The sequence below is a fragment of the Podarcis pityusensis genome, assembly GCF_964106645.2.
Source record: "Podarcis pityusensis genome assembly, chromosome: 3".
Lineage (NCBI taxonomy): Eukaryota > Metazoa > Chordata > Lepidosauria > Squamata > Lacertidae > Podarcis > Podarcis pityusensis.
This window is the reverse complement of record NC_138026.1, coordinates 20,813,262-20,839,383: the sequence shown is the minus strand read 5'-3', so window position 1 is coordinate 20,839,383 and position 26,122 is coordinate 20,813,262. Positions and strand designations below refer to the sequence as shown.

Genomic DNA, 26,122 nt, shown 5'->3' with positions numbered 1-26,122 from the left:
AGAGGTACAAAATAAACCTCTCAGTTTCTGGATCTCCCCTTTCTGCACGGAATTTTAGCACTGCCCATTTCTCTTATCTGCATTATCATGCATTTGGTAGGAGTAAGGCAGGAGCTACCAAAACACAAACTGCACCTTCCTTCTTTTTCAAAAAATACTCTGTGCATAACATAATAACGAATCACTGCTGTTGAACTGGAAAGGCAAAGATAGTTACAAAGATGGTGATTATCACTCAGGTGAAATTCATCCCTCACAGTGGAAAGTAGAAGAGTAGCTAGAAGAGCAGATAAATTTAGGGTTGAACGAATTCATGTTTCTGAAGTATGGGGAAAACTCTCAAGGCAGGGATAGTGCATGATTTGCTGAACTGAAAGCCAAGAGGAAGTGCAGAACAATTTTTATTACACACCCTAACCATCTGAACCCCTCACTTTTGTGTGTGAAACTGTATTTCTACACTCCCTGGTATTGTTGTATAATGAACAGAGTGTACCTGCCTCCACCCAACTAGGGCCAATAGTACAGAACAGGATGGCAAAGGACGGGTCCATGGGTCAAATTAGGCCTTGGATGCGGTCTTAATGTGGTCTGATGTTTTTGTGCCACCATGTCCACATCATGGACAGCACAGGTAAAGCCCCAGCTGCCAATGAGAAATCAGGAGAGCATGAGTGCCTAAATCCAGCGTCAAATGCAAGCCCCACTGCTTTCCATAGGGATCAGGAGTTCTGATCGTATGATGACAGCCCACAGAGAACAGGCCGCTTTTTAATCAGACCCACCCGATGAAAGTTGTTCCCCACCTGTGATACAGAAAGCGAAGGGTAATGGGAGTTGGGGAGATCATAGCAATTTTGTTGTGTCTATCATCATGCATACCAGGGATGCGGAACCCCTAGCCTTTTGGATAATGCCAGACTCCCAGCAGCAGCAGCCACCATGGCCAAAGGTCAGGAATGATGGGAGTTGTCGCCTAGCAACATTGAGAGGGCCATAGGTTCCCATCCCAGGTATATGCTAACACACAACCTCAGTTTGCCAAGTGCTAACCCTTATGCAGCCCAAACTGCAGCATCCACGAACACGAGGGACATATCAGAGGGATGGGGAACTTTAAGGCTTACAGAACAACAATAAAATATTTGGGGGAAACATCTTGGAAGCAGAGCCCCCTCAAAAGCACCTCAAAGGGGATTGAAAATGCTCACTGAGCATTGAATGTTGGCTGACTGTAGGTGGGAAGAACAGGAAACTGGAGGAAGGGAAACAGAACAGAGCTGCTGGAATCTTCAACATGAAGCAATTCTGCACTACAACATTTTGTTGCAAGGGCCACTGATCTAATTCTAGCAGCACATCCTGCTTTCATGGGAATGTTTCATTAAACTACATGGAAAAGTTGCATCAGGGTATCGTTTTCGAAGATACAATCCCATCACTAAGAATCAATATTCCTTTTTAAGATCCTGATTTGAAGACTGTCTATGGCAGAATTATAATGCATGTTGATGCAAGTTTCCCATATGCACTTGCTCAAATGATGGCTCCAACGTTTATTGCAAATGAGCCCACAATATTGTGCAAGGGCTATTGCACTGTTGATAAGAAGGCTTAGGGGTAGGAGTTAGAGGACAGGACAGATGTTGCAATGAGTGTTCAGTGTGCTTATATTGCCATCACAGAATATTTATAGTGAGCATGCACAGAAATAGCCAGATAATTCTCTCATATGAAGTGGTAATGGAAAACGCAGGAAACCTGGTATTGGAGCTCTCAGTGGAATCTAAGCTGCTATTTACACAGCTCTCAGCATATTCTAACACACATCAATATCCACCATGGGATCAAAGAAATAAATAATGCCAAGTGTACCATCAGACCTAAATGCAAATGTCTTAGGCTAGCAGCTTCTCTGCCCTTTTTTAAAAGTTGAGAGTAAGATCCAGCAACCCTTAATACCTAAAGATCCCCCTGAGAGGCAAGCTGGAATTACAGACTAGAATGCCAGCCACCCGTTAATGCATTCCTTAGCTGTAATTACTGAAGTGCCACACAACAGACTGGGATCAAGAAATGCTACTGCACAATTTCATGTTATTTAAGTGCTATACTAGTGGGAGCTCTGACAAGGGCCACGTTTCCTGGAGTGGAGCTTTAGGTGTCAGGAAATGAGGACTAGTGTTTTATTTTCAATAATACGCTCCTCTCAGTGTGAGCTCACCTTTTACATTACACCAGTCTTCTGCTTAAGCATGTCTTTTGCCAACTGCTCTCATTCCTGAAGACCAGGAGCAAACCCAAACCACCACTTATTTCAATGTGGGGCTGCACACAGTACAAAATGATGTAGCTTGGGGTGCATAGGATTCATAAGCAGTGTGGTTTATTGACTGCTTTGGTTGCCTGTGCTGGTAAAATAGTCTGGAGGTCCATTCTTAACCTGAAACTGTTCTTAAACTGAGGTACCACTTTAGCTAACGGGGCCTGAAGCGCCTGTAACCTGAGGTACCACTGTACTTAGAAAACCTTATACAGTGGTACCTCGGTTACATATGCTTCAGGTTACATATGCTTCAGGTTACAGACTCCGCTAACCCAGAAATAGTGCTTCAGGTTAAGAACTTTGCTTCAGGATGAGAACAGAAATCGTGCTCCGGCGGCGCAGCGGCAGCAGGAGGCCCCATTAGCTAAAGTGGTGCTTCAGGTTAAGAACAGTTTCAGGTTAAGTACGGACCTCCGGAACGAATTAAGTACTTAACCTGAGGTACCACTGTATAGTTTGGGACCGTAAAAACTGAAGAATTCTGTCTCCCCTCATTGAGATCTACAGGAGAGACTACGCACAACCGATTGGCAAAGTTATTTCTTCAAGATTTTTTTTGTACTTCTGCAATCCTTGGGCTTCATAGAATTGGAAGGGACCCTAAGGGTCATCTAGCCCAACCCTCTGCAATGCAGGAATCTTGGCTATAGCATCCATGACAGATGCCCATCCAACCTCTGCTTAAAAAAACCTCTGCCCATGTGAGGATGGTGCTGTTTCAGCTATAAAAATAATAGAGAACTGAGAGCTCTATTAGTATCAATGATACAGTATATGCCACCCCAACTGTGGCCCTCCCTTTTTAAGGACCCCTGACAATGGCCAACATCTGTGTGGATTTTGGTTGTGCTCTTTTAAAAGTCTTGATTTATTAGTTTTTGGTTCCGTGTTTTATAATTTTTATTATGTGGGTTTTATTTGAATTTTACTGTATACATGCAAAGCATGTTAAATATATGTCATAGATTTTGTTCTAGCATTCCTTTTCTACTTAAGATAAGACTTTTTAAAAAAACAGAAGGAAAGAAAGAACCATTCAGAAAAGTAAATAAATATAAAGCTAGGGAATTAAATTATGTTTCTGCTATAAAAGCTTAAAGTAAATGCCCAGTGAAACTGATAGCATCATCAGTAGCTGCTGACACCATTAATTCTCTAAAAGACAGTGCATTTCCATGTCTATGTTTATCATAGCCTGTTTTAAACTGGAATGCGGGTGGCGCTGTGGGTTAAACCACAGAGCGTAGGACTTGCCGATCAGAAGGTCGGCGGTACGAATCCCCGTGACAGGGTGAGCTCCCATTGCTCGGTCCCAGCTCCTGCCAACCTAGCAGTTTAAAAGCATGTCAAAGTGCAAGTAGATAAATAGATACCGCTCTGGCGGGAAGGTAAACGGCATTTCCTTGCGCTGCTCTGGTTCGCCAGAAGCGGCTTAGTCATGCTGGCCACAGGACCTGGAAGCTGTATGCCGGCTCCCTCGGCCAATAAAGCGAGATGAGCGTCGCAACCCCAGAGTCGGCCATGACTGGACCTAATGGTCAGGGGTCCCTTTACCTTTACCTTTTTATTCTAAACTGATAACTACTTTTGTGGAATATGAGCTCTGTAGGCGTTTCAAACTTTCTGGCACACTGCTGCAACATGTTTTAGGATTACTGATTAGAAAGAGAATAAATTACAAACTTATTGCTGGTTCTGAAGAAAATCTCACTTGCTGGCATGCCAACTCATTATAGTTCTCAGTTAAAGAGAATGGCGTCTATATCTCAAAGTGTAGATATATGTACCTTTTCCATGCTCTGGATTGCTGGTTAGGCCAAGATCTCACTCAGTGTTTTCATACAACCACTGCTGATTCATCCAACAGAGCGACCTTTTAGGGCAAGAGTTCTCAAACGTTGCCATATGAAGCATCTTTAAACATTTTAGTTTCTCCAAGTGCAATGCAGGATCAATCAATATTTTTCTCAGTTGCGGTTTTTATCCTTTTGATTCTCAAAACTATGTTGTGTAGGTCTGGTTAAGTGGAAAAAGTTCCTAGCCCAAGGTCATCCAGTGGCCTTTGAGATTAAGGGAAAACTTTGACACTGGTCTCCCCATAAAAACTCAGTGGTCTAAAATACTATGATTATTATGATTACTGTGACTATTGTTCTTATTTTTGTTTATCCCCCTGTTCTTTCCAATGGGAGCCCAGACTGTTGTACAATATAATAAATACAAACCTTACAATAATTAAAGGTTAAGGCAAAGGGACCGCTGAGCATTAGGTCCAGTCGCAGACGACTCTGGGGTTGCGGCACTCATCTTGCTTTATTGGCCAAGGGAGCCGGCGTACAGCTTCCAGGTCATGTGGCCAGCAGGACTAAGCCGCTTCTGGCGAACCAGAGCAGCTCACGGAAATGCCGTTTACCTTCCCGCCAGAGCGGTACCTATTTATCTACTTGCACTTTGACGTGCTTTTGAACTGCTAGGTTGGCAGGAGCAGGGACTGAGCAACAGGAGCTCACCCTGTTGCGGGGATTCAAACCACCGACCTTGTGATCAGCAAGTCCTAGGCTCTGTGGTTTAACCCACAGCGCCACCCGCGTCCCTTACAATAATTAAACACATTTTAAATTTCATGCCTAAAACCACACAAAAAATACATAATGCACAATAACAACAATTCACTGAACTTCCCAGGCAACCATTTATGATCGCAAAGCCCAGGCTGAAAAAACATGCATTTGGTTTATGTCTAAAGCATTATCAATGTGCATATTGAGCGGAATTCAACATAGTGTTAAGTAGGGTATGTGTTAGGAATGAGGTCTGCTTGCACAATGTGACTTCCATCCTCCTTCAAATCTGTTCTTTGGGGTCCCTGAACCCTCAAGGGTAGAATAAGGAGTTGTGCGCAGCAGGGAGAAAAGAAGGAAAGTCCTGTTGCACAAAGCAGAACTCATTCTGCACATTCGGCAGCTTAACTGAATCCCACCCACTGGCTCTCATGATGAAGTTCAGTCTTGCTGTGTTTCAGCCTGTCTCCAAACTGTAACTCACCGTATTCTCAGAAAAATTCTAAGAGGAAGCTAAGCAACTGTGAGTTGGAGACATGCTGAAAGAATGAGATTACTAGGTCACCCTTTGGGGAAAACATCTCGGGCAGACTCCATACTACGTGAAAACAGTAAGTCAACAGACTTCACTACATACAAAAAAAAAAAAAGAGCATTAGCTCAGGTGAATTTAATATTCTAGCCCAGGAATTGGGTACACACACATTTAAGGAAAAAAGAGGAAGCAGAGCTCATAGAACTCCTATAGAATGCCATAATGTCTCTAAGATATAAACCTATGGAAAGCAAAATGTCTGCCAAAAATACCAGGTGTCTTTCGGTCAAAATAACCACAGCAGTGGGAATGGGATTTCTACCTCTTGGCCAACTCCAAGAAACATTCAGAACTGGTGCAGAAGCTTTGTGAACAAAACGAAAGTATCATTGCACTGTATTTTACTTCAGCACCCCTTCCCCAATAATCTAATAGCTTTAGGATCCCTTTTTTATTGCAACGATCACATTTCTAGTGGGAGGTTTGTCATCCTTGCCCTTACAATTTCTGAAGACGATCAATTTCTGAAGACGATCATTGAAACTATGTATTCCACCTGTTGTCGTTTTTAAATGCAAATCAACTTACATTTATTTATCTTTGGGCAAAACAACAACAGCACTGAAATGTTTTCTCCTTCCAAGTATTGTACCGACATTAGCTAATTAGCTACTTTTATTCCAAGGAAGCATAAATATCCTTTCATTATCTGTAGTTCTGACATATTTTTGTTAGGGCATAAAGCTATTTATTTGCAAATTTGCAGTGTACTTTGGGACAGTTGGAGAGTATTTTTCCCCCCCAAGCCTGTATGGGCTGACAACTGCTAGACACTATAACGAGTCTAGGGAATGAGCTGCCGATTTCTGCAGCTCTTCTATTATTTTGGTAAGGAATAAGAACATCCCCCCCTTTTTTTGCATAATGCATTCAGTTTTCCGGTCTGCTCAGAGCACACGAAAACCTCATAATGTCACTCAGTGGATTATATGAACAGTGGCACTGTATGCATGCGACAGAAAGAGCCAGGAAATGGGTTTGTTTGCACTGCTGTAATACATAAACATGACTGCCAGTGGATAACGTCCTCCTGCTGGGTGTTTCATACCACATCATATGCCGGTCATGTCACGTTAGGCTGAACAACAAGAGCAGCCGGGGAACAAGAAAGGGCAATGTTACACCCGCAAATCGATGCTACAAACAAGCGCCAAATTGCTTCTTCCACAGCATCCGAAGAAAGGATGACAAGAGTTAACATAAGGACACGGCTTATTTCAGTTCACAAGTTTCAGGACTTCCATTTAACGCTTTGGAACTTTTCTGAGGACTGATTCACACAGCCATTGGAGGGTGGGGGCAGAAAGCAACTGTTATGTGGTATTTCCCATAATTGTAATGTGGGGGGAAAGCAACATTATTATGTACGGAAGCATAATATCACATACTATCCTTGTTTGAACGCAAGAGCTTCTAGATTCTGTTGTATATAGAACCCTTGCATTTTAATGGGTTCTACATACAACAGAATATAGAAGCTCTTGCGTTCAAACAAGGGAAGCATGTGATTTTCCAGTATTACTGTGCCTAAAGGTCTGAGTGGATGGAAAGAGAAGTAACACCTGCACAAGCTCAGGAAACACCTTGTGTTATAATCATATTATATTCGTACAGTGGTACCTCGGGTTAAGTACTTAATTCATTCCGGAGGTCCATTCTTAACCTGAAACTGTTCTTAACCTGAAGCACCACTCTAGCTAATGGGGCCGCCCACTGCCGCCGCGCCGCTGGAGCACAATTTTTGTTCTCATCCTGAAGCAAAGTTCTTAACCTGAGGTAATATTTCTGGGTTAGCGGAGTCTGTAACCTGAAGCGCATGTAACCTGAAGTGTATGTAACCCGAGGTACCACTGTACTTGAGTTCGCTTTCTTCATCTCTCCTACTAGGAACAAATAAACTTCAGAGAGTAACTAGCAGAGCTACCAATTGCACTAACTGAACTGCAGTTTGGGATAATATGTACTGCTAATACCATGGACCTCCACTGCTTGCATATACACAAATTTGTTAGACTGATTGATAATCCTGATTGATAACCTTACAAAAAATAAAATTGTTTCCATCATTGCTTTCTGTAATCACATTAACCTTCGAAGACACCCTTTGTGAAATGTTGACCCCGTGTGCAGCTGCTGTGAAAAAAATCCATCGACAGGGATTGACAATAACGCCACCAAGGTCATAATGCCACTATAAAAGTCCCCTGGTGCGAACACTCTTCGAACACTGGGAATGGTTCTAGTCAGCACATCTCAATAGGGATATTGTGGAGTTGGAAGATGGGCAGAAAAGGGCAACCAAACTGATCATGGGCCTGGAGCAACTCCTCTTTGAAGAAAGGTCACAACATTTGGTGCATTGTAGTTTAGGGAAAAAGAAGAGACATTACAATTATGCATGGTATGAAGAAAAGAGAAGGGGAAGGAGTTTTTCTCTCACTCTCATAATACTAGAACCCAGAATCATGCAATGAACAATTCTGGATGTTGGGAGATTCTAGACAAATCAAAGGATTTTTAATTGTGCTTAGCTAAACTATGGAATTCATTCCATAATGGTGGCCACCAACTTGCATGGCAGTTTAGGCATGTAAGGTGGTCAATGGCTACTAGTCATAATGGCTGCACGATACCCTCCAATACTGGAGGCAGCGCGTCTCTGAATGTGAGTTGGAGGAAATCATGGTTGGGGAGAGCTGTGCTCAGTTCCTGCTACTGGACAGGCATCCAATGGGCTGCTGCAAAAACAGGATGATGGACAAGATGGGTCTTTGGTCTTACCCAGTAGAGTTCTTTTGTCGCTAGCAATTCAGTATCACGGTACTTACTGCTTTCTCCCTCCCACCCCCAGTTATAAATTGAAATCTGTTCCGTTTACCTATCATGGGTGACTCTATAAAACTCCATGTATTAGTCTGAGGGACGTATGACTGAAGGACTCCAGCGGCACGGCCAGCCTCATTTACTCCGCCAAACACATAGATCTTCCCACCGCAAACGGTGGCAGCTGCAGAATGCACAGCCTTTGGCAACGGAGCGACTGTCTCCCATTGATTGGTGATAGTATCGTACCTAGAACAGAAAGACATATGAATCAGCCTAGATGCTACGGTGATTGGCACTTGCCAACGGCTAGGCAGGAAAACAGCTTTGCAAATACGTCTTGGCTCTAAACCCACGGCGATGGACAGAAGTTCTATATTCTCATTGCAGACAGTGTCCAAGGAAGCAAGGAGAGTGGGAAAATAATCCAAACCTATTAACTATGTATGACCCGTATCTCATTATATCCCAGGATTTTAAAAAATAAATAAATCCAGGATACCTTCTATTAAGGTGACTTCTACCAATTAATTTCTGCTAATTAGAACAGAGTGAGATTATTCTTGCAAATCAGTTCAGCGATATTCAATGGCAACTGGAGACAGGCAAGTGTTAAATGCACTGACAACTGTTTAGCTTGAAGATCATCTGATTTTCAGACATAATGCAACATGATCGCTTCGCTCTCTCTGCCCCGGTAAACTAGCTATTTAATGTGCATGCTGGGGATGCACAAGTTGCCTCTGTTTAATTTTCACCGTGTGGACAAAGCTACCACACTTCACTGCAGGTTGCTGCAGATGTTGATGGGAAATGTGCAGCAGGAATAAGATTTTGCCGCTGCATCCATTTCCCCATGTAGCTCCGAAGATAAGAATATGCGTTAGAGCGCTAAATTAGTTCTAAGGTCATTGGTATCAGATTTAATTAAGCCATTGACCATAAAGATGTACAGTTAATAAACCATGGATGAAGATTCATTTTAGACAATGTCACCAGTGCAGACACCTATTTTTTAAGCTAACATGGCAGTGATCCAAATAACTCCTGCAAAATGAGCTTGGGAGACAGTAAAAAATGATATGGTTGTTAGGCATCAATATTTCCATGGAATGGCAGCACATCTAGTTAAATAGCAGATTCGTGAACATAATAGCTAGAGCGGTAGATTACAAAAATAAATTACGACTCTCTCTCCCCAAACCGCTTCTCTCTCACACACACTTGCACACACCTCCAATGTTACTGAGAAATAGCAGCTAACGAACATTAAAATTGTTTGGACTCATGTTTCCTGACTCAGGATTATTTTTGTAATGGATTTCTTTATTGTTAATAAATACTTTATTTATTTTAGGTAAAGGTAAAGGGACCCCTGACCATTAGGTCCAGTCGTGGCCGACTCTGGGGTTGTGGCGCTCATCTCGCTTTACTGGCCGAGGGAGCCGGCGTACAGCTTCTGGGTCATGTGGCCAGCATGACTAAGCCGCTTCTGGCGAACCAGAGCAGCGCACGGAAATGCTGTTTACCTTCCCGCCGGAGCGGTACCTATTTATCTACTTGCACTTTGACGTGCTTTTGAACTGCTAGGTTGGCAGGAGCAGGGACCGAGCAACGGGAGCTCACGCCGTCGCGGGGATTCGAACCACCGACCTTCTGATCGGCAAGTCCTAGGTTCTGTGGTTTAACCCACAGCGCCACCCATGATGGTACCTAAACCTCCCGGAGTAAAAAAGGAAAGGATGGGGGGTGGAGTCCAGAGGCAGGAAATAACTTATTGATATTCTAAACTGTAGTAAATACATTTGCATCATCTTAATTTCAAATGCAGTTAAGAATAGAATAGCATGAATATCCAATTGTAATTAAACAAGAGAAGGGAAGTACAAGAAGGAACTTGTGAAATACACTTACTGGAAGGTTTTCAACTCATTCTAAAATTTTGTCTTGTAGAATTCCTTTGCAGGTAATGCAAGCAAGCAAGCAAACCTTGGACTAGGCATGTAGCATGTTTTCAGACCAGGTTGCATCTTACACTGTTTACTTCCAAGAACAGGGCCTTCCAGATTGGATGGGAGACTGCATGTTGAGATTCCTTTCAACTCTACCGTTCTCTGATTCTATGCCTCTCTTCTGTGCCTCAGACAGCTCAGATGGCAGCTGCTTATGCCACAGGGCTCAGAGCTGAAACACCCACTGGACACATTGGAAGCTAAATTGTACCTTGCAACTAACACAGCAAAGCAGCCATGTAGAGTGCCCCTTGCAGGCCAGAAATTGCACACTGAGAAACATGACACATAGAACAGAACTGGTGGCACTTGCTGCAGTTACACAGTAAAAATTAACGAGGGATGGCTCTATCCAGTGTCTGGAGGGGAGATATACTTTGACCGCATATATATCAGGGACACGGGTGGCGCTGTGGGTTAAACCACAGAGCCTAGGACTTGCCGATCAGAAGGTCAGCGGTTCGAATCCCTGCAGCAGGGTGAGCTCCCGTTGCTCGGTCCCTGCTCCTGCCAACCTAGCAGTCCGAAAGCATGTCAAAGTGCAAGTACATTAATAGGTACCGCTCCGGCAGGAAGGTAAACGGCATTTCCGTGCGCTGCTCTGGTTTGCCGGAAGCGGCTTAGTCATGTTGGCCACATGACCCGGAAGCTGTACGCTGGCTCCCTCGGCCAATAAAGCGAGATGAGCGCCGCAACCCCAGAGTCAGCCACAACTAGACCTAATGGTCAGGGGTCCCTTTACCCCTTTACCTTATACAATATTAAGTTTCTTGTAGGAAAGGTGGGATACAAATGTAATGTACACATGGCCTACTTGCCTGAATTCATACAATAAGAAATCTAAAGTGTCCCTGACCCCTGAATTAAAACTTTCTTGATATTACAGTATTGATAATGAAAACCTATTTTCACTGCAGATGACAGTACCAGTCAGATGTGAAGCAGCCTGTGTCTCCTCCCCCCCAATGTATCCCATTGGTATCGAAATTTTCCAAGCATCCTATCTCTCATCACATATCACCAAAGTCCAGCTTTCTTTAATCCTGGTTTGGACCTAACATTCTTCGGTTATATACTTAGGCACCTTCAAGGGCAACGTCAGGTTTATTTTCAGCAAAAGATCTCACTCCTTTTTAGGAGGTGCTCTTAAAGGAACATGTGGGCAGCAAATCGACACGAGTGTTCCCAATAGATGTGTGCAATACTATTCCTCAGGCAAGATGTTTCAGAAAGCAGGATGTGTGGGGCTGGGGAGTGGAAAGGAACGGAGGAAAACCAAAAAGCTGAAAAGTACAAAAATTAGGTTGGATGTTGTTATCCATAAGGTCATATTGTAAACTCAGTTCCAAGATGGAGACTGTAGATGTTATCATAGGGGTAGAAGTTCCCTTTTCAGTATCCGCTCCCCCAGCACTATAAAATTATTTCGATTTCTGCAAACCTTGGGATTCCCCTGGGAGAAACTCTGGGAAAGCGACCTGAAATTTACAGCATGTTATTCATTGAAAGAGAATTATTTGAAAATGATTCATAGATGGTATTTAACTCCAAGTAGGTTGGTTAAGATTTATAAAACACAATCAGATATGTATTGGAAATGTGAAGAAGTGGAAGGAATGTTTTTCCACATGTGGTGGGCATGTATAAAAAGGTAAAAATTTATTGGGAAATGATTAATGACGAATTGAAAAAAGTATTTAAAACTACTTTCCTAAAGAAACCAGAGTCCTTTTTGTTGGGGGTAACCCAGATTGAAATTCCTAGGTGTCAGAAAAGGTTATTTATCTATGCAACAACTGTGGCCTGTGCTTTGTTAGCCCCAAAATGGAAAGGGAAAGAGGTCCCAGTTAAAGAGGATTGGCAACTTAATTTGACAGAATATGCAGAACTTGCAGATTTAGCATATAGAATAAGAGAGCAAGAAGAACATTTATTGAATATATGGAAAATAACTGCATACAGCTGAAAATGCTGGCAGCATTAAGATAAATTCAACAGAGTAAATAATTTTTGATGGATGTAAAAGTGGAAAACTGATTTGAATGGTTACAGTAAAATATGCAGGGATATGTAAAATGAACCATAGAAAGAGAAGAAGGAAAGTCATTGGATATTTTAAAGTTTGCAAAATGTTTATGGTATTTGGAATTGAAAAATTGAAAATTTAATAAGTCATTATTTAAAAAAAGCCTTGGGATTTCCCCAAGCCTATTGATACCTTTCTCTTGTGCATGGGTATCAAGCAACAGCACTCACACCTGAACATAAGAAATAGAAAGATTTCTGTTACTACTACTACTACTACAATAGCCTCAGTCTCTTTCCCCTCATTTCTGTCATTTTGTGTTTCTCTTTTTACACCGTCTTACTGTTAAAGGCTTTTAAAAATTTTACTCTGCAGCTCCCACTGAGTGGGAAAGGGTCTGTGCATTATCAACCTCTCTTTCTCTCTCCAAATTGTATCTCAACACACATCAATTTTTCCTAGCCTTCTCCTCTTAATTTCTCCCTGTCTAGGTTAACAGCTTTATGGGCGAATGCTTTAATTTACTTCTGTTTCAAAGCCTTTGCACGATCATTATCTAGAGTTTATATATTATACCTTCACCATTATTCAGAGTACAGCTTACAGAAAAGCAGTCATGGAAAAATAAAGCTGTATTGTGTATCAAGGTGGTCTTTCCCTTCCCACATGACTAGTGACATTTTAAACCTTTGTCCTGACCGATTCAATTTTCTGTACGCTTTTCTCCTCTCCTTTCAAAGAATCTTCTGCCTGAAGTGTTACTGGTCAAGAGCTGTTTATAGAATTCTTTTTGAGACATCAAGGTAGCAAAATATTTGTTGGGAGAATAATGAAAACACAGAAACACTATGAATCCTTTTAAGAGCTTCTGTCCAGTTCTGCATAATAAACTGAAGAAATCACAGCTCAAAGGAATCCCCAGTCCAGTCGAGGTGTAGATCTTTATCTGATCTTATTTTTCACAAATCACACCACAGAAAGCAAGAGAGTTGAAGAAATCCCCATCAAAACAACCTGCCCATCCCTGCCGAAGGAGAAAGCCTGTTTTCCTGATGGATAAGCATGCAGAACGTGTTTGCACTGAGCTTAGAATTTTATATTAATAGAGCCAGAGACATACTTCAATGCTGAAATATATGTATATATAATCAGGACTGAGGGATCTTCATCAAAGAGAGAGCTGGTACAGCATAGTGGGCATATCATTCCTCCAAGGATCTCCAAGCAGCATACACCCCGCCCCTTTCATCTTTACATCCGCCCTGTGAGATAGGTGAGGCTGAATGTGCAAGTGACTGGCCCAAGGATACCCAGGGAGTTTCATGGCAGAGTGAGAAATTCATACTGGGTCTCCTCAGTATTAAGACCGACATTCTAATTGCAACATCACACTGGCTCTGTATAAAAGTTCCCAGTTCTAATCTCAGAATGCGGAATAAGGGACAGGCCCTTAAGAAATTTCAGACAGCTCTCTGGCAGATGGGGGGCAGAGCCGCTGGAAGGGGTCTTGCCCGTCTTCGGATCACTCTGGTCGTTTACTGAAACACTGTCTTCCAAAGCTCAATCAATAGGGTTCTCTGCAACTCTCCCAGCCTGACCTGGCCTTGGACAATCTTACCACTTTTCCAAGAGCAGAACAGGGAAGCTACCACTACTGACCTACCCCAGGGGTGCCAACTTGAATAATCAATCGCATGACATGGCACACGGACACCATTTGAATGGCACTGCCCATCAACTTGGTGTGGCGGCCCCTCTCAAATATTTTATGGGAGGGTGAAGGGACCTTGGCCCCTAGGAGTTGGCTCCTAGGCAAACCTCATAGGGATGTTGTAAGTTTTGGAAGAGGATAATGTCTGCAAAGCGGTCTGAACCCTCTGCCGTACTAACAACAACAACAATAACGACAATGACAAACTCTTCAAAATGACTAAACTCACTCTGCCTGATGAAATGCTTGGCTTAAGAGTGGATTTTTGAAATTTACATTTATATTAGCAACTGGGACTCCTTATTTTCAGGTCTTTCGCCAAGTTATGGTTCAGTGAGCATTTATTTATACTGAATTCTGCATAAAGAATGTGAAATGATGCCACTTTTCTCAACAACATTACGAATCAGCCGCGGGGGACGGTACATTAATGGAGCATCTTTACCTCTCCACGTGATCAACGTTGCCTGCTACACCAAGGCCTCCAATGGTATATATTTTCCCGTCATATACCAGGCTGTTGTGCCGACACCTCGGGACTGTCATTCGGGAAACGAGATTCCAGTTATCGAGTAGTGACATGTAACACCAGACGTCAGAGAGTGTGACTCCAGACTCCATGCCACCTGCCCTCGGTATGTAGAAGGGGAAAAGAACCAGTGACTTGGCGGGAAAACAGCTCTTGGAGCCTATTACAGTGCAAGCCAGTTGGAATGCAGTATCTTCTTTCAAATGACACTTGACTAATTAAAATAAATCACCCTCAATTGCAAGCATCTGTTCAGATGATGCAGATTGGTGTCATTTATTCATGTATCCCAAAGGGTTTTATTTTTATTTTTAAAGGCTGTCATGATATCAGACTAGGCAGGACATTTGCATATGGGAATATGCCCAGGCGGCATTCATAAATAACCTGCAGTCTATTCAATTACACATCCAACTGGTATGAATTGACTAAGCAGCTAGCTAGGCGCTCTCTCGTTGGAAACAGCAAAGTGTCACACCACTTAGAAAAAAGGATGTACAGAGGGGCCCTTCTCAACACCCCTGATACTGACACAAAGTTCAATAAGCAAGAACTTCCTTGAAGAGTCACATCCAATGCTATAGTGTATGCAAGTAAAATTATGCTACTTATAGAACGTATTGTACAAATCAGTCGTCTAGGTGCTTGGAAAAAGGGGAAAGTGTCAAGCACTGTGTTAATGAACTCTGCCAGTGACAAGAGTTTGTTCATTTTCACCGGAACTAAGAAGAGGGTTGCAGTTCATTTTCAACAAGAGATTTCAAAGACAAACGAGAGCAAACCTCCTTGTAAGCAAATATGGTAAGTGTAGGTCAGGTATGCAACAGCTCAGTCAAACAGATTCGAGATGCAGAAACCTGTCATTTAGATCCAGCTCCCGCCAATGTTTTACAATGCGGTTGCAATAGCAAGGGGAAACTTTTCGCATGCTTGACGGGGTGTTGAGCCTATCCTTTGCACGTTACAAGTGCCGAATGCACTGGGGAGGAAATCTGAGCTGATGTGAAATGGAATGTGATAAAAGGAAGTCTCTCTTTTCCCAGCAAGCTGGCACATAATTCATCCTCGTTTGGCCTGTCACACAGCCTTCCAAATAGACAATGCCCTTCTCACCACTGCTCACCTGAGAGATAGACGTTGTCTCCAGCACTCACCACGCTGAAAAACTCCCTGTCATAGAAGGGCAGGCTGGCCAGGGGGTACCATTTGTTGCTCTGAGGGTTGAAGCACGTTACTGCTGTTAAGGCGCGTTGATTCATCCCGATCATTTGACGTCCTCCGACGAGGACTATTACTTCAGCCACACCTAGGATGTAAAATGAAATAGATGCATTTACGGTTTTATATGCCTGTAACTTGCCTTGCAGTTCATAACAATGAAGGGCAAGATAGATAGATACAATATTTCAAACACCCCCCCTTTTAAAAATAGGTTATTGCTAACATTAAAAGAAAAAACAACAACAGTGATATTAAGGCTGTAATCCTATACCCTGTTTCCTGGGAGTAAGCCCCACTGAACTCAATGGATTTACCTCTGAGTACACATGTATAGGATTGTGCTGTAAATCGGCATAAGAGATCACCCTCAAGGCTAAAAGTTCTTTTTTATTAAATAATAAATTTTTATGAAAAGTTTCCAGCGTAAAATACAGTAAAAGCCAAACTAACCTAAATGAGAAAAATATTGCATTGTCTTTTCCTTTCTGTTTTCTTCTTTTTGCTCTTTTTATATCTTTTTAAGGTACTATACAATCGTTCCATTTTTCACCATCCCCAATGCAGATTTGAATAATTACTTCCTATTTACTAATAATGCAATCCTATGCATAACAACCCTGTGTTGAATGGGTTCACTGCTTGGCAAGTGTGTTTAAGTGCCTTAAGGTGCAACTGTGAACCAGCTTGTTATGGAGTGAGGTTCTGGGTCAGGATACATAGGTTTGAATCTAAATAAATGGAAAGTGTTCTGACAGGTATCTAAACCATGCAAAACGATCTAGTGAACTTCTTTAGATGCCAATGTGACCTTAGATCGCATAGCAGCCAACTCCTAAGGTCAAGGTCCTTTCGGGCCCCCAATAAAATATTTGAGGGGGCTCCCCCCCCCAAGTTGAGGGGAATTCTGATTCAAATGGGTGGGTGGGTGCCACATCATGTGATTGATTATGCAGGGCAGAGGTTAACAACAACAATTTATTTATATGCCACCCATGCGACTGGGCTACCCCAGCCACTTTGGGCAGCTTACAACAAATTAAAACACAGTAAGAATCATAGAAGGCAATTCTAGGGGGCCGTGGATGCTTGGGCACCCACAATAATATAATTGTGGGGACTGGGCACTCACAAAGTCAATGAGAAAAGCCAGTAGGTAGCAGCGGTACTGCCTCCGAGAGAGGAGTTTAGCTCCACCCTCTGTAGCCAGCCAGCGAAGCACCCTTTTCCACGGGAATGGGCTCAGACTCAAGAGACAGGGTCTCTCTGCCTCTGAGTCTGAGCCCCTCCCTGCAGAAAAGGGTGCCTCACTGGCTGCGGAGAGGAGGAGGAAGAGGAGTCACAGCCGCCAACCGCCGCAACGCAGACGTGTGACGTCACACGCACTTGCACATAGTGCGTGCGATGTCATACACACTACGTGCAGGTGTGTGTGTGTGTGACATCGCACGTCCGCATTGCGGTGGTGTGCACCCACAACCCTGAGGGCAAGCTGGCACCCCTGGTAAGAATCAAACATTCCTGAGCTCACCTGCCTCCCTCCCATATTGTATTCAAGTTGGCGCCCCTGATGCAGAGCCAGGTACGGTTTGCCCAGTGGGGCGCTGTCTCAGCAACAGTCTATTACTGAGAGGGTGAGGGGCAAGGCAGCAGCAACACTGGGACTGTGTGTTACACCACTACACCATTAGAAACGCTGGATTGTCTGTGCTGGTGCGCAGCATGGCTCTGACCTTGCCCCCATCTTGTGTGCCCGCCTCCTAGTAAGGAGAAATGTGTGTGCGTCCTATGGAGTGAATGCAGGCTCCTTGGCTTCAGCGATAGCAACGCAAAGCCTCCGAAGCGCAAAGGGAGCGCTCCCTCCGCGCTCCGGAGGCTTCGCGTTGCTTTCGCTGAAGCCTGGAGAGCGAGAGGGGTCGGTGTGCACCAACCCCTCTCACTCTCCATGCTTCAGAGATAGCCGCCTGAAGCCTTTGAAGTGCAGCGGGACTTGCGCTGCGCTCCAAAGGCTTCGGGTTCCTTTTGCTGAAGCCGGGAGAGCAAGACTCTCCCGGCTTCAGCAGAGAGGGAGAACTGTGCAGCACCCCTTCAGCGAAGTGGGAGGAGAAATGGAAGGGGCTCCGTTTCTCCTGCCGCTGCGCTGAAGGGGCGCTGAGCAGAGAGGGGGAGATTTTTTTTCTTCTTGTTCTCCCCCTCTAAAACAAGGTGCGTCCTATGGTCGGGTGCGTCCTATAAGGCGAAAAAATACGGTATATGTCATTCCTCCAAGGTTTTCAAGATGGAAGCATACATGGATTTCCTTTCAATGCATCCTCATGACAACAATCCGGCAAGGAGGATAAGGCTGCAAGAGAATGACTGGCCAAAGGTCATCCAGCCTTCTGACTGAATTGGGCAATTGGGGGTGGGGTGATAAAAATTATGTGGGTCTAATGGTTAACCCAAACCTAAGAGCATGCACACCCACCCAAACCACTGTTTACAGTCTTTGTCCCATATATGTCAGAAACTGGAAAAGCAGATTTCTCTTGCATTATATTTGCATCTGTCTTATGAGAACATAAGGAGATCAGGAACATTTTCAAAAGATACCCATACATCCTCTGGTAGGAAGACATCTATGCACTATTATCCTCTATGCATTTAATCACTTTGTAAAGTTATATATATATGAAAAATTGTCAGGAAAAACCCATCACCTATGCCAAATCTAATGTGATTGTAATGAATGACCTCAAGAGGGCATTGCAAATACTGCAATACTCACAAAGGGTTTAAATACCTTTTGCAAGTACATTAACAGTTCCACATAATTGGACTTCGACCTACAAAAATAATCACTCCTTTCCCCTTATCCCTGGAAAATTACTTTTCTTTAATCAACAAGCTTCTGAAAATAGCATGCATTACACCTATAATCTTATCTGCAAACATTAAGTAGGCACTTTTCAAAAATACTTTCGACCAATAAACCTATTAGCCAACCCCATGCTAAAGGGTTTAGAGTGGGCAGTTATTGAAAATCCTATGTGTTTCATATTTCCCATATATTCCCTGATTAAACAGTGTCTCTACAAACTAAAAAGGATGCAGCTCGACATATGATTTCCTGCCATTCTGATTCTGCTAGGCAGAATGAAGCAACTTCGAAAAGGCGTTCTGTATTCCTTGCACATACAAATCTACCGTGCTATCTTCCAATTTAATAGGTGCACAGAAAAGTTTAGCATTGCTGTGGTAAAAACTGAGCTGTGTCTTCATATTCCTGAGAGAATAAGGCACGGCAACTGAAGCTATTCTCTTTTTACTGATTTATTTTCAGTATTTCTATCCTGCCTTTATATGAAAATATATTCAAGGCAGCAAACAGGTAAGAGGGGGGAAATTAAAATAATATATTAAAAATGATAAATTTTCAATAACAGTAAAAACAGAGTTAAGGGGGTGTGGAACCAACAATTGCTATAGAAACACCAGCAGTCAGAAACTGGTTTAAAAAACAGTACCTGAAAATGCTGGCTGAAAAATACAAGTTTTAGTTGCTTGCTGAGAGGGGGAACTATTGCAAAGTGTTGAGCCATAATCTTCCTAACAGTGCATTTCTCTGAAGGTCTACTCTCAGATGAATGTCTACTCACACTGTAAATCATTCAACAGATGACTGAAAAAAAATGATGCAAGAGAGGGCTATTGGCAGCTACTAGTCACAATGGCTATGCTCTGCCTGCATAGCTGAGTCTCTCATTGATGAGTCTCTTAACCTCAGGCTTGTAGGATGAAGCCCCACGTTGGGCTTTGCAGGGGATTGGACTAGATGACCCTCAGAGTCCTCTCCAACTCTACAGCTCTATGATTCTATTATACGCATATTCACACAGAAATAAAACCTATTGAAAAACGAGGCTGCAATCCTATATACATTTATCTAGGAGTAAGTCCCATTGAAGTCAATGTGGCTTCCATCTGTGTAAACATGCCTAGGTTCAGTCTGTTGTGTATATTAAGCATAACGGCTGGTTGTTTTGTGCATTAACCACTCCACGACCCTAACATGCACTTTATACTTTAGATATAGGTCTAAATATTATAAGCATTTCTATTAATTGGCTCAGCTGGTTAGCGCATGGTGCCAATAATGTCAAGGTTGCAGTTTGATCCCCATATGGGACAACAGCATATTCCTGCACTGCAGGGAGTTGGACTAGATCAGTGATGTCCAAACTTTTTTCAAAGAAGGCCAGATTTGATGAAATGAAGATCCGTGGGGGCCAACCAAAGTTGTTGAGCTTTTTTTTAAGGCTTGGAGTTGGAGTTGTTGAGGGTTTTTTATGATTTTACCCCTGGAAATAAACTGCCACAGGAGCCAGATTAAACCGACCGGCAGGCCAGATTGGGCCCCCAAAATGGACTTTGGACATGACTAGACCAGATGATCCTCAGGGTCCCTTCCAACTCTACAGTCTGTGATTCCATGATATATATTCCATGACATCCTCTGGCCCCACTGTTGCCCTCCTCTCCCCCTGCTCACTCCCCCATTCATGCCACTCCTTCCTGCTCATCTATCTATCTATCTATCTATCTATCTATCTATCTATCTATCTATCTATCTATGCTGTGTGATAATGGCACAAGATAATATCACCAAGGCAGCTATCTGTAAATAAACATTAAACGCCCATAAAAATGGCAAAAGTAGTTTCTTTCCCAAACAGGTTTTATCTTAAACAAGCGCAAACGCAGTAGATAAAGAGTTCAATTGTGATATACCAGTGGTTCAGTGCTTGGACGTTGTTCCGGTAATCTGACGTTTCGTCGCTAAAGAGCTTAGTCTTCGAGCTTTGTAGTAAATAATATACAGAAGAAGATAGTATGCAAACGACTTAAAGCAGGGGGTATATCTGTCCCCATCTGCATGTTTCCATCAGGAGGAGCATAGGAAAGAGGACAATGTCCTTCAGTTTGTTAAACCTCCTTCAGTTTGTTTGTGACTTCTCCAGCACATTGGCTCTGAGAAGGGGCCAAATGGGTGCTCTTCTTCAGAATGAGGTATGCTGGACAAAGTGTCCAGGAGAACGTTTGAAGCACAACCACAGTTTGCCACAACAGTTTCTTAAGCAGCTATTCTTTAGTGTTGACCTTTAAAGCCCTGAATGGCCTCGGCCCTTTCTCCACCTCCATCATCCAGCCCAGACACTGAGGTCCAGCTCTGAGGGCCCTCTGGCGGTTCCCTCACTACAATATGTGAAGCTACAGGGAATCAGGCAGAGGGCCTTCTTGGTAGGAGCGCCCACCCTGAGGAACGCCCTCCCATCAGTTGTCAAACAGATAAACAACTATTTGACTTTTAGAAGACGTCTAGAAGACATCCCATGTTCAGGGAAGTTTTTAATGGTTGATGTTCTATTGTGTTTTTAATATTTTGTTGGAAGCCGCCCAAAGTGGCTGAGGCAACCCAGTCAGATGGGCTGCATATGAATAACAAAATTACTATTACTATTATAATTATTAGACAGCTTTCCTAACTGCAACAGCAATCAGAGGTGGTGGTGCAGGTATTCTCTTGGCCACCACCCTTGGAATGCCAGGCTCTGAGAAGAAATATACTACTGGATTTTCCAGTATACTACTGAAATATACTACTGGCTTTTCCAGGTCCCAAATGAGGCAGGAAGGGGGAGGCAGTTGGTTAGACAGCAGTGTCTGCTCACCACTACCTGGGCCCAGCAGTTTGCAAATGGGCAGCAGGTCAGGCTGAAGCGAATCCCTCAGCCAGTGCCTGACATGGATGACCTCTGGCACCGGACCTGTATGTAAAGAATATATGGTCTTGTTTAAGACAAACTTATTATCTTCCATGATACAGGGGTTTTGAAAGGGGATCAATACCAACAATTGGTGTCTGACAAAGCAAACAAACACACACAGCTTCCCCCCCCCCAACTAATGGCGCTGAGCTGTTTTGAAAATATGGCCGATTTGTGAAAGAAAGCCAACTGCTGGTGACTTAGCACCTGACTTGTGGTGATGAATGATCTCTCTCTCTGCCACAGGGAGAATCAGTGTCAGAGCCTGAAGAAGATCTGCAGGGTACCTGATTTCACAATCCGCAACTCGGGCTGTATCTTGGAAGTGCCACGGAGAGCGCGCGAAAAGGAAGTAATTTAATCTTGCAACCATATGCAGACTGTAAATAGTCCGCCTGACCTGTCCCTGTCCCGTCAATAACTGCAGGGGGAAAAAGAGAGAAAGATAGGCCCCAGAGTTTCAGCTCTGAAGCGAGCTGAGCTGTACCTGCTGATAACCTGGGTCGGGTTCTTGGAGTCTGCATCTCTTGTCGGGCGTGAGGCAGCATGTGATAACGCTTCGCTTCATTCACTAGATCCCGGCAGGCCTCTGAAGACTTTATCAACTCCTCATTGTCAACAACGTTTAGCAGATAACTGGGATGGATGAAGGGTAGGCGGACCACTGCCAGCAATTCAGGAGCATACTGCAAAAGCAAATGTAACAACTACTTTACACAACTGGGTTGTCAAGGACTCTTCGCTGCTTTCCCCCCTCCTTTGCCCTGTTTGGGACAAGGTGACATTCAAACTGACCCCACCTTCAACTTTTGTAAAATGCATTTTCCGTGCCTCCCCCTTCTCAAAAGGCAATTCGGAGTCAGTTGAAGACAACACTTTTTTTTCCTCCAATGAATCTTTTTATCTACCTCTATGCTTCACTACCATCAAAGTCTTTTTAGGTCTCACAGTGGAAAAATAATCTTCAAAAGATAGCAGCTCTTGTTCTACACTCCCGCACACATATATTTCAAACTAAAAACGGATGGTGAATTTATGCTGAATTTATACCCCTTACACAGAGGAGACCTGCTGTAATCTTTCCAGTTTCCTCCGTTAACCTTGAAATTTAAGACCGGCTGCTTGGTTTCAAACAAATAGCTATTCTAGTGGCATTTTAAATGTCAAAAAAGTTTATGTTTATAGAAAGTCTAAGGTGAATGGTTGAATGATGACATTGGTTTTGATAAAGCATGGGTTTTTGTTCACTGGCAAAACAAATATGTTCTTCCAGGTTTCGCTAGAAGTCAAACTCCAGGAGCTAATAATCAAATGCAGATGGCATATCTCCATCTTTCTGCATAAATAAAATAAACTTTATAGTGCAAAGGACATTTAAATGGCTGAAAACATCCATCACCAGCCAAGGCTTAACAGAAAGCAAAAGCACAACAGAGAGAAAATTGCACGTTATAAAATGAAGAATTCATGGAATGATTTATTTTTCTAACTGTTCATTCTCCTAAATATCACATACTGCCTCAGAGCAAAATGCGCACAGCATTTGGTGAATGTGCTGGCAGACAGAGCACAGGAAGAAAAAGCAGATTGGTACAAAAGAGGAAAGATGATTAAGAACAGTCAAGGATGTCACTAGGACAATGCACTGATGCCCTGGAAACAGACATATCTTTAAGGACCCCAGAGCTGCCAAACGAGCACCTGTGATCTTTAGGCAACTGGGAACATTCGGTATAATTCATAACTCCTTCCTTAGATAATTGTTCACCCTTAGAGAGAGGTTGACTTTAATGGAGAAAGGATGATAATGACTGAGAGTTGAAGAAGCTGAAAGATTTGTGAGGAGTGCAAATTAGTACCACACCTAATGCCCCAAACATGCATAATTCCAGTTTTCTAGACAGTGATTTTAAAATTGGATTCATAAGAAGTGTTCTGCAAATATGTGCTTAGTAGCTGCCACCACCATCGATCAAGTAATTCCAAAAATAATTTGAATTCCCTCCCCACAATAGGACATTAACCTCTCCATTTCCAGAGCTCCAATGCTCTGATTACAAACTATATTACTACAAGTAATAATTGGCTCAGTGAGACAGAAAGAAGATAGTTGGATACCTTTTTTAAAAAAACAAAACAAAACCCAAATAAATCCTGTTTGCTTAACAAACTGGCTGAGATGGAAATAAGAAGGGATTTTAAATGCTGCTTCTCAGGTTTTGCACTAAGAACACCCAAGTACTGAAACCTCTGAAAACCCACTTATTTATTATTTGCCTACTCTAACCAATAACACAAAAATGATCCATAGGACAGAATAGGCAAGCAAGAGACCTATGCAAGCTTCTAGTGTCTCACTTGCCATCTTGCCACTGTAGCTGGAAAGACCTGCTGGGATTCAGATTTTAAAATTCCTTGCCTTTTCGGAAGCAGGAAATTTTGCAGCACAAGGAGCAAAATAAGGACCCGATTCTGCATGGAGTTACTTCCTAAACGTACACAGTAGTCATTGCTTAAGTAATATGGAACATTCTTACACAAGTGGGGGCACATAATTGCGCCTGCACCTTTTCATATTGGAGCTTCGCACTTTAAAATACCCAAAGTCAGTTAGTCATGGTGTCAGACTAGGATCCGGAAAACCATGATTCAAATCCCCACTCAGCCCTGAAGCTCACTGGATGACCTTAAGCCTTTCTGCACTTATCATTTATAATGATACAGCTCCTGTTTGAGCCAACATGTAGGAGTGAATCAGTACCTGATGGTCTCTGCATCATCCAGAAGGAGCAGCTCAACTGCGGTTACGAAAGAGGGACAAGGTATGGGCCCATAGTTCCCTGATTTGTAGGGCTCCAGAGACAGCATATTTAAATCGTCTCACTACAACCTCTTCCAGGCTAATGGAACAAAGCCATCTTTCAATGACTGTTGCCGAAAGCCCACAAAGGATGTTCTTTGTCTCTTCTTCCAGTGTTAAAACAATATAGCCACATACTGCTTGGGATAAACTCTGGCAACAACTGCTGTAGCAATCAAGAAAACAGCTCACCCAACTTTGCTTAATTAGATTAGTGAGGAAAATTCATCCTGTTTCTCTTCCTTTGTGTGAGCTTCTGCCTCATTCCGATGATAATAATAATAATAATAGCAGGTGGTTCTGTTTTAGTGTCACTTGTTTGAAGCTAATGTCACAAGACTCTGATCTCCCTTGTTCCTGAGCACACAGTTTCTAGCAGTGATTGATCAATCTCTTAAAATCAATCAATCAATCAATCAATCAATCAATCACAAAGATGTTTTAGAATATATAATAATCTCACTGCCCCTGAAAGAGGACAAAGACTTCTCTCATATATATATGTTATGTGTGGCATTGTGTGTGTGTGTTTTCTCCTTTTGGCTAGCTCTTTTAACCAATAAGGTTGAGGACAAATTTCATTTGGCTTTACTGATTTAAATACATTCATACGAAGAAGGCATTCCATAGCTTATTTCTCTCCATACCTGACCTATGATTGCTTTTTTAGGGCTCAGCTGGCTTCAGTGGCTAGGAACCAGCTCTTGATGGTTCGGCAGCTATGAACCCTATTGGACCGAAATGACTTCATAATCTGCTAACTTCCAGATTGAATAATTGTGATGTGTTCTATGTGGGGCTGCCCTTTAAAACAGATTACTGGCTAGGGGTTCCCTTTAGTCCTCATATAACCTGTTTTTAAACAGCTGAGGTGTATAATTTAAGGACCCATCTTATTTCTGTGATTGTTGTATTAAATTGTTTCTAGCATTGTGTTTTAATTGTAACCCGCCACAGGACTTTAGGATGAAGGGTGGGTAAATACTACTACTAGTAGTGCTATTACTACCTACTTTTTGTTAGCTATGTATTAAATATCTTGTTAGCATAATTCTTCTTACTGAAACCTGGAGTGAGCACTGTTTAGCATTTCAGCCTCCTTGCCATCTGCCACTACTTGACCATCACTCTCTTTTGTTCTTTCCTACGAGAGCTAAGTTTAACATGATTTCCTTTACTTCCCCCTTCTTCTTCTTCTTTTTTAAAAAATATATTTTATTGAAAGTTTTCAGAGAGAAAAGAAAGGGAAGGAAGAGAAAGGGAAAATCAAAACAACCAAACTGAAACCGTGATGCAATTTTCAAGAGGGAATTTTGTAATATTCCAAAGAGCCTCCATTTTTATGTACTTAAGAAATCAACATGTCTAATTCTATATTTCATTGGTTATCTATATGGAGGTTGAGACTAGGTGTTTAGGGACCTGCAAACAATTAGGTCGTGTGCTACACAAAAATTAGGCTTCAGCTTCTTCAAAGTTCATACTAAAATAGGGCCTTGTTTGGAGGAATCAAACTAATAATAATAATAATAATAATAATAATAATAATAATGCCCCACTCATCTGGCTGGGATTCTTTGAAACAAAGAAGAAATGCTATTTCATGAGTACTAGCAGGTAAAGTTCCAACAAGCTCCATCATTCTAGACCAATG

General features: G+C 42.6%; 1 protein-coding gene across 1 annotated transcript in view; it reads right to left on the bottom strand.

The window, feature by feature from the left end:
- KLHL29 (kelch like family member 29) overlaps window positions 1-26,122 on the bottom strand; it is a 404,977-nt gene that overhangs the window by 22,363 nt on the left and 356,492 nt on the right. The window contains exons 9-12 of the mRNA XM_080999044.1: window positions 22,096-22,294; window positions 15,707-15,889; window positions 14,500-14,680; window positions 8,361-8,554 (exon numbers count right to left, since the gene is read on the bottom strand). Of these exons, the coding sequence (XP_080855170.1) occupies window positions 8,361-8,554; window positions 14,500-14,680; window positions 15,707-15,889; window positions 22,096-22,294 (757 nt within the window). The remainder of the gene's footprint in view (window positions 1-8,360; window positions 8,555-14,499; window positions 14,681-15,706; window positions 15,890-22,095; window positions 22,295-26,122) is intronic.